This window comes from Panthera leo, chromosome A2, assembly GCF_018350215.1.
Source record: "Panthera leo isolate Ple1 chromosome A2, P.leo_Ple1_pat1.1, whole genome shotgun sequence".
Lineage (NCBI taxonomy): Eukaryota > Metazoa > Chordata > Mammalia > Carnivora > Felidae > Panthera > Panthera leo.
The window spans coordinates 161,200,418-161,210,133 of NC_056680.1; the positions used below are offsets into that span (position 1 = coordinate 161,200,418).

Consider the following 9,716-nt stretch of genomic DNA (forward strand, 5'->3'; position numbering starts at 1 on the left):
GGCCAGTTTGCCATCTTGACTTTGAGATACCCGATCTCTTGTTGAATAGAAATAAAATATAGTGAGAGAGAATGTGCAAACTACTTTGATGTTACTTACATGGTATCATTTGTGCCCATTCACAACTTGGAAAAAGAGAAATCCTAATTCAAATTACCAGTTGTCATTATTTCAAATAAGCAGTAATAAATGGACCTATTAAATTTTCCATAAGCAGCTTGGGCTTTTAAAAGCTCCATTGTCAGGGGGCACCTGGGTATCTCAGTCGGTTAGGCGGCCGACTTCGGCTCAGGTCACGATCTCGCGGTCCGTGAGTTCGAGCCCCACGTCGGGCTCTGTGCTGACCGCTCAGAGCCTGGAGCCTGTTTCAGATTCTGTGTCTCCCTCTCTCTCTGACCCTCCCCTGTTCATGCTCTGTCTCTCTCTGTCTCAAAAATAAATAAACGTTAAAAAAAATTTAAAATCTCCATTGTCAAGACTCTGAACGTCAGAGTCAAGAGGGACAGCCCGCACTGGTCATTTTACTCAGTTCAAGCCAGTCCTTAATTAGGCTTCCATGGCAGGTCTGGGTAGGACCTTGCACTTTAGCCTTATATCCTGTGAGGTGCTCAAAACAGAAGGAGATGTGGCAGGAAATGCTTGTGGTGAAGACAAGAAAGAAGTGTGGCTGTGCACAGGTAAATTTAGAACAAACGTGCTTGTTCTGTTGAGAAGGTTCTGGGTGGGGACTTGGTAACATTAACATCGAAGGTAGACTACAGACTTTCTAAGGACTGAACTGTGAGGTGCATAGGGATCATCTTCTCGTCTGTTTACTATGTCATTTCTAGTAGAGGGTTACAGATATTTTTAGATGCATGGGAAGGAGGACATGGGTTGAAAAAGGTGTCAAATTATAAAGCAGAAACAAGAAATGCATAAAGGAGCTCACATTGTAAAAAGGCAAACTGCAAAACCTTTGAGGCTTTGAGTTCCAAGGGCATAGACTCCATCTGTGGATGAGAAAAGACAGAAATTCTTATTGTAACAGGGCACGGACACAGGTAGTGTGACACCTTGTGGCCAGTTTTATATGATTGTAAATCATGTTGGGGCATCAGGGTGGCTCAGTGGGTTAAATGTGGAATGTTGATTTGGGCCCAGGTCATGATCTCATGGTTTGTGAGTTCAAGCCCTGTGTCAGACTCTGCACTGAGAAAACAAGTAGCAAAATATAAACTTTTCAAATAATTAAAAACTTTTTTAACGTTTATTCACTTTTTAAAGAGAGAGATGGAGTGCAAGTGGGAGAGATACAAAGAGAGAGACACACAGAATCCGAAGCAGGCTCGAGACTCTGAGCTGTCAGCACAGAGCCTGATGTGGGGCTCGAACTCAGGAACTGTGAGATCATGACCTGAACTGAAGTCAGACGCTTAACTGACTGAGCCACTCAACCACCCCACTTTAAAATTAATTAAAAAAAAAAAGAAAATAAAGATACTTGGAAAACTAACATATAGAAAAAAAATAATGGGATCCGTGTCTCTAGGGAACTGGGACCCCCTCCCCCGCTTGACAATACTCTCACAGTTTACATTTTCCTGGCAGGTAGAGTCAGATGTTAATGGTTAGCCTATTGCAAATGGTCTGAACACCATCTCACAGGGTAACTTTGGACCTATCCTAATTAGTTAAGATAAGCTACCTTCTCTGGCTTCAACCAGATAATACCTTGGAAATAACAACTCTCCCCTAGTCCCAGGGAGGAAGGAGAGGACATAGTGGCTGCCTACACTGATATAGACCTAAGCAGTAGGAGCAGACGTTGGTCTGAAAGACCCCTGTTGTGCTGAGACGTGGGGTCAGGGAACACAGGCTTTTCAGAGCTGGCAGCTCTCTAGTTTTGACTCAGCAGTTTTTCCAGAATGTCACAGCATAACCCTTATTTTGTCCTTCCTGGTAGAGTCTGCATGGATGAACATGGTATCTACAAGGCAGATGTGGTTGTCTAACTTTAAATTAGTTCGAATAGAGGTGCTTGGCTGGCTCAGTCAGTGGAGTATGCAACTCTTGATCTCCGGGTTGTGAGTATGAGCCCCATATTGGGTGGAGAGATTATTTAAAAATAAAACCTTTACAAATTAATTCAGGTGAAATAAAATTAAAAATTCACTTCTGCCTTCACACTCATCACACTTCATGTTGTCAACAGCCCGTGTGGTTAATGGCTAACTTATTGTACTGCAAAAATGAAATCATTAATTACAGGAAGTTCTATCTGAGAGGCTAGATGACGAAGTGGGCAGGTCTCTTGCAAGAGCAAGTTTGTACAGCTCCTCCTCTCACATCCTCTCTCCTTTCTCTCAACTTCTTAGCTTAGCATTGTCTTCAAAGTTAGAGAAGGGAGCAGGACCCAAACTTTCCAGGTAAGAGAAAAGGGGTATTTGGGGGAGGGAACAAAGGGTAATGTGTGATTTTGATGGAGAGGGGACCTCTCCCCCGGACGTACGTTTTAAACCTCCGGGCAAACATGCTTTCAGACTGTATCTTTCTTGTTGGTTCCTTTTTCCTGTTTTTTTCTGACTTTAGGTTGTAATCTGTTTTGAGGGCTGAGCCCTACAAATCAATTGTCTTTCAGGGCTTGCTGCCCACAGAATACTTGTACAAATGTTATTCCCCTCATTATTAATAGAAAGTATAATTAAACTTGAAGTTTTCAGGGATAGAGTTGGGTGAGCAGACAGAATGAGCTCTATGGGGAGGAGCAGATGGGAGATGAAGAAGCACAGGTCACTGTCCCTTGCCCCAAAGCCAGCACCCAGGTCAGGATCAGAGGCTCTGCTACCCAGCTGTCTGCCTGCTCAGGGCTGCCCCTTTCTGAGCCTCACTCAGAGTTGGGGAAGAGGAACCTCCCCATGCCTTTAGGAGGCAAGATGAGGGAGATGCCCCTCATCTCTAGGTGACCCTCGGCAGTTGGGGAGGAGCTGGGGACCAATGGATGCCTGTTCGTTAGGCAGTAGGAGAACCCAGCCACCCAAGGTCAGCACCCCAGAAGTGTAGTCTTTTGATCTGACATCTGAGCTGGGATACATAGCCCAGAACTTCAGACTGAAGAGAGAGCCCACAAGCTAGAAGAAGGACCTTATGAAACACCGAAATACTTTTTGTTTCCCTATTTCTGTTATCCTCCCCCTCCCTAACACCCATCACCAGCACCAACGTTGTGCCCAAAAATGATTTTTAAAAATTCTGTGCTTTCTCTTCTTGCTTTACAAGAAGCTCTTTCCTATTCCCTGTCCTTAAGGGATAAAGAAAGAACTCTTCTTACAAGAGAAGGGTCTGTCTTGCTCACAGTGTTGTATATTTGTTTTGATGGCTTCCCATCAGAAGAGCTTGTCCTGAACAACGAGCATTTTCAGCCCATCCTAGTCAAAGTCTGCTCCAGTAATTTTGTTATGAAACAAAATTCAGCCAAAAAATTGGTTTTATGGAAGATTCATGAATCAGGCAGCATCCTATCCTGCAAATTGAGGGGTGCTCCACTGAACTACAGAAGAAAGGTCTTTAAAGGCAGGGAGAGGGCATTAAAAGAGAAGACAATGAAAGGAATTTATTAGCAAGGAATGCGTTGTTTAGGCAAGTCTGGCTTCTTAAGGGGAGTGGAAGGGGTCTGTCAGTAAATCCTCAGTATCCCAGGGGAAGGCCACCCTGAAGGAGTGCTAACAGACCACTGGAAGTGCATGATTGTGTGAAGAAAAGGGAACAATCTGAAGATGAGCCCAAATGTGGAGAGCAGAGAAGTCTTGGGAAATAGGGCAGGGAAACCAAGTGGCAAGTGTGCAGAAGAGAAGAAACTGTTGGCTACACGAGGTTGAGGCTTCCAGTACCACTCACCTCCCTAAAACCACACGTTCTGTTTCTCTATGGCAGGAATTCACACTGCAATGGCAACCCCCAACAGCGATCCGTGCTGCAGCCCCGGTGGCCCCAGGAGCAGCTGCGGTGAGATTGGTGATATCCTGCTTGGGTCCCCCCGGGCTGGGTGGGGGAGGACAGCGAGCAGAGGGGTTCTCTTGTGCTGACAGCCAGCCCTCATCCGGCTGGAGCAAAATGTTTCCACCCCTGTATCTATCTGATCTCCTCTTCATGTCCTCTGCTCTTTCTTTCCTGTCCACCCTGTCCACTCCCTCTGGGTAAAACGCCTTTCTGTTTCTCCTCCCGTGATTTCCCTCCTCCTTGCTAGGCAGATGCCCTCAGGCTGTCCCAAAGTTGGAGCCTTGCATAGGGATGCTAACTAAATGATAATCTGAACTCCCATCCACACGTTTCCTTTGATAATCTTAGCCATTCTGTATTCAGTGTTCTCGGTTTCTGGAAATCTACCTGTCTCAGGCCGGGATCTGGTTATCATGTGTGAACTCTGCACTGGGGATGATTTGCTAATCCTTGGAAGGAGGTGGAGACCAACTACAGATTTTGTGGAACCCAGAGCTGGAGCTTCTGCAATATCTCTCCTCTGCTCCACTGGCATTTTTAAAAGAGTATTCCAATTGACAGAGTAGATGGAAGGGGGCCAAATGGAAGCAGAGAGAACAGCTGGGAGACTCTGGAGGCCTGGATGCTGATGGTAGTGGGAGCTAGTGTGGTGGCCTTCAAAGTGGAGGGAGAAAAGTAGACAGATTTGCAGGTGGAGCTCAGAGAATGTGCTGATATGGAAAGGAAAGGGAAAGCAAGGGAAGGGAAGGGAAGGGAAAGGAAAGGAAGGGAAGAATCAAGGGCAGTTGCTGGATTTTGGGGCTAAGGGACTGGATCAATGCTGTTGCTGTGTCTGACAAATAAAATGCTGTTTATAATAGTGTCTCTAATGTTGTGAGTATGATAACATATGCATTATGTTCAAGCAGAAAAGGATGGCCATAATACAGGATTCCCCATGCAGGAATCAGCCTCACTTAGGGTTATGCTGTCAGGGTCTGTCTCCTCAGAGGTACAGGCTTTCAAATGTGATTTCCACCTATGTTCTATAGGGTGGTGGTGGTGGTGGGGAGTTCTGTGTTTAACAAATCCTGAAGACAGAGACTGTATAGACACCATAAGGAGGTATGCAATGAATTACTGAATACAAATGCATAACAGTTGTATAGATGATTTGTTGTCTAACTGAAGTCACAGTTATTCTGAAAAATGTGAGAATTGCTGTGCTGAGCTGGTATTATCTGTCAACCTTCCTAGGAAGTAGAACGCTTAATCTAGTGAAGCTAAGAAAATATAACTCTACTGATGCTCTCAACTGTATCCATTTTTATTTCATTAAGAAATTTCTTTTATATTTATTCATTTTTGAGAGAGAGAGAGAGAGACAGAGAGACAGAGAGACAGAGTGGGAGCAGAGAGAGAGAGAGAGGAAGACACAGTATCTGAAGCCGGCACTGGACTCTGAGCTGTCAGCCCAGATCCTGGTGCAGGGCTTAAACTCATAGACCTCAAGAAGTCGGACGCTTAACCCACTGAGCCACCCAGGCGGCTCCCCAAAGAATTTTTTTAATGTTTATTTAGTTTTGAGAGAAAGAGAGAAAGAGAGACAGAGACAGAGACAGAGACAGAGACAGAGAGTGAGCAGAGGACAGGCAGAGAGAGAGGGAGACATAGAAACTGAAGCAGGCTCCAGGCTCTGAACTGTGAACAAAGAGCCCGATGGGGGGCTGGAACCCATAAATAGTGGGATCATGACTGGAGTTGAAGTCGGGCACTCAACTGACTGAACTACCCACACGCCCCTCAACTTTTTTAAGAGAGAAAGAGGGAGAGGGACAGGGGAAGAGGGAGAGATAGAGAGGAATAGAGAGAGATAATCTTAAGCAGACTCCATGCTCAGTGTACAGCCTGATGTGGGACTCAGTCCTATGACCCTGGAATCACAACCTGAGCCAATATGAAGAGTCCAATGCTCATCTGACTAAGCCACCCAGGGGCTCTGTTTCTTTTATTTTTTATGTATCAAGAGATTTTCTAATAATTTTAGAGATCTGTTGATATTTCCTGTCTATAACTCTTTAATGTCTTAATTAAGAATATGAAAACTTCACTGGACTCTAAGCTAAGGTTTTTAACCTAAGGTTTTTAACTTTAAGTGTAAATTTTATTGTTCTCTCTCGTTTCACAATCCCTGACAGAATGGTTGCACACAGGAAATAGAAAAAGACACTTTCTCTTTCCACACAAGCATCCCTTTTGTACCCTGCAAGGATGGGTTGGCTTGTGTAACCTGCCTAGCTGGCTTCTTAATGGGAGAAGCAAAGTTCCATTCTGAATATAAATGGGGAGGGGAGTCTCCCACTTAGATGCCCCAAAGTCAGATTTTGTGTTACTTGCTGCATTGCCCTTATGAGGAATAGCTACCAGCAGCAGCAGCAGCTCAGAATTCTCTTTGTAAACTACAATATTTTGTTTCCTCTTCTGTGGGCTACTTAGCTACAAAAAGTAAGAGTAAGAAGCTCCAGGAAATCCTGGAAAGTACTTGGGCATTCCCCAAGTATTGCAAGAGAACTTCAGGCTTTCTATAGACTTTGAATAGGCTTCTCTAGAAGGGCCTTCTATAGAGTTCCTGGGAGTGCAGCAGTCACTTATGGGAGGGGACCCTGGGGCAACAGAGGAGGGGTGTGTGTGAGGGGAAATGGGGGGCCATGCAGGAGAAGCAGCTGGATTACCATCCTAATGCTGTGGCTTTTGTTTCCTGATGTCCCAGGGTTTAGAAACCAAGATGGCAGAGATTCACAGCTGAGACTTGTCTTAGTGGGTAAGACTGGAGCAGGGAAAAGTGCCACAGGCAACAGCATCCTCGGAGAGAAAGCGTTTCGTTCCAGCATTGCGGCAACATCAGTCACCAAGACCTGTAAGAGGGGGAGCAGCAGGTGGCAGGGAAGAGAAATTGTGGTCGTGGATACGCCTGGCATTTTTGACACCGAGGTACAGGATGCTGACACCTGCAAGGAGATTGCTCACTGCATCTTCCTGACCTCCCCAGGGCCCCATGCTCTGCTCCTGGTGGTCCCGCTGGGCCGGTACACGCACGAAGAGCAAAAGGCCACGGAGAAGATCCTGCAAATGTTTGGACTCAGAGCTAGGAGATACATGATTCTCTTATTCACCCGGAAAGATGACTTGGATGGCACCAATTTCCATGATTACTTACAGAAAGCACCCAAAGATATCCGAGAGTTGGTGGGCAAGTTTGGTGATCGCTACTGCGTGTTCAACAATCGGGCAACAGGAGCTGAGCAGGAGGCCCAGAGGAATCAGCTGCTCACCCTGGTCCAGCGCATTGTGGCCGAGAATGAAGGAAGATGCTACACTAACAAGATGTACCAAACGGCTGACAACGAGATTCAGAAACAAATGCAAGAAATGCAAGAATTTTACGCAGCAGAGCTAGAGAGAGAGAGAGTGCTTATAAGAAAGGAGTTTGAAGACAAAATCAGAAAGCTGGAAGATAAACTGGAGCAGCAGAGACAAATGGAACAAATGGAGAGGGAATTGGCTGAGAAAGAGGCATTATATGCTGTAAAGCTGCAAAAACACACAGATGAGAATCAGTATAAGATAGTTGACTTGATCATGAAAGCTCTGCAGATGGTTTTTCCTATCTTCTCTCACCTGTTTATGGAAGATTAACCTGAATGAGAAGATCTCCTTATTTGCTACACATTTTCTGCTGGCCCTGCCAAGCCCCCACCCCAGAACTCATTCACCAACCTTGAAGCACTCTCGATTCTGTCTCTCAGACTCTCAGGACGAAGGGGTATAATCAGATTCACTGGTGGTGATTGGTAGATGTTTGATTGACTTACCAGGGGAGGGACACATTCTCAGTTTGTCGAACTCCAGAGTAGAAGGTATTGATGCTCTTCTAAGAAGATGACCCCAAAATTTCTCTATTTGTCCCGAGTGAAATCCAGATTCCTTCTAGATTGGTGGATCCTCTCCCTTTGTTGCTTCTACTCACTTATTTTTGCTTTTAGGACATGGCAATCACCTTACCCATATGGTTTGTTACAAAGATTGGTTCTTCATGTTAGGTAGTCTAATGATAGAGATGCTATTAGAATTCTTTCCAGATGAATGGAAATTTATTTAGTTACATTTTTACAGAGGGACTCAAGTTGTTCCTTATCAGCTGCCCACTGAAGAACAAAGAGTTGTCTGGAAACTAGACCTCTCAGAACTCAACTAAGTGAAATGCCAGAAAGAGCAGTTGAAAGACAAAGATTCAACACAGAAGAGAACAACGGTTTGCTGTATTCAGATATATCTACAGCAACTCTTTGACAGACTTTAATACAACATATTTGCTGAATAACCAGTTCTCTCCTTTTCATGTGAAACCAACTGTTGCCACTTCACCTCCATCACCTCAGACCTTCATACCTCACTGCACATACCACCCTCTCCCAGCTGAACTGCTTGCTAGTTGGTATTATAATAAAAGTTTTCTGTTCCGTCATATTTCCATAAATTTGCAGTCCACTTCTTCTTGGAAAATACCTTTGATATTTATTTTTCTTTATTATTTTCTTTAAAATTTATTTATTTATTTAGAGGCATGAGCAGGGGAGAGGCAGTGATAGAGAGAACCCCAAGCAGGCTCCACACATCAGTGCAGAGCTTGACGCAGGGCTCAAACCCACAAACCATGAGATCATGACCTGAGCTGAAACTGAGAGTGGGATGCTCAACGGACTGAGCCACCCAGGTGCCCTACGTTTGCCACTTCTTCTAAGACTACAGGTGTGAGTTTCAGTTTTTGGTAACAGTTCAAGATGATTTCAGAGCTAGTCTTGCTCTACCCTCAACACATCTCTCCTCCTTTTCCTTGGAAATTCCCAGCCACATTCTCAACCCCTCTGCCAGTCAAACACCACCTTCTCGTTGGATTCATTCATTATGCACTGATAGAAATTATGTGTAAACAAGGCTTTAGAGACCTTTCTGGTTTTCCTGGAGCAAAAATCCCCTTTAATATATGGATAACAGTAGGAGGTGTCTCTCTCTATCTGTTTTCTACTTTTCTATTTGGTACTTCTCACATAATCCATGCGAAGGTTTCCCAAAGCACATTTCCATGTTCTGCCAATATGTTCTGGTGGTCATATGTGACTCATGGCAACTCTCCTCACTCTGCCATCTTGACATTGGCTTGTCCATGCTCAAAGCCATTTTGCCCAAAGGGACATATACCTCTCCCAGTTTTCCTCAAACACCCATGAGTTTAGACTGTACTTTTAATTAATCTCGAGGATAAAGGAAGCACACCACAAAGAAGCTCACAATCCCTCACAATCCCTTCTCCCCAGGAGAAGGGACCAAGATGGTGGAGTAGCATGGAAGTTTTCTGCTTCTCTCATTCCTGAAATTCAGCCAGATCAGCACAAAAGCATTTTTCACACTAGAAAATTTATCTGAGGATCAACATAACCATCTGCGTAACCTGAGCCACAGAACTTGGCAGGTACACAGCACGAGAGGTGATTTGGGGGAGAGAGAAGCCATGGAGGATAGGGAGTTGTTTTTGCTTGTGGAGATAGGACAGAAACAGGGGGTAGAATACAGGAAAACACTCCCCCAAAAGGCAACTGTAGAGAAAGAGAAAGAGTGGAAACACCCAAAAGGGACTGAACAAGAAAGCAAGAAAGGAGAAAGTAGATTTTCAATACCATTAAGAAGAAGGGCCCTATAAA

At 44.7% G+C, this 9,716-nt stretch overlaps 1 protein-coding gene across 1 annotated transcript; it reads left to right on the forward strand.

The window, feature by feature from the left end:
- The first annotated feature begins 2,302 nt into the window (after positions 1–2,302).
- Positions 2,303–8,494, forward strand: LOC122212993 (GTPase IMAP family member 4-like). The gene is made up of 3 exons (XM_042927049.1): positions 2,303–2,408; positions 3,913–3,984; positions 6,728–8,494. The coding sequence occupies exons 2-3, from the start codon at positions 3,927–3,929 to the stop codon at positions 7,651–7,653; spliced, it is 984 nt and encodes a 327-aa protein (XP_042782983.1). The 5' UTR covers positions 2,303–2,408; positions 3,913–3,926; the 3' UTR covers positions 7,654–8,494.
- The last annotated feature ends 1,222 nt before the right edge of the window (positions 8,495–9,716 follow it).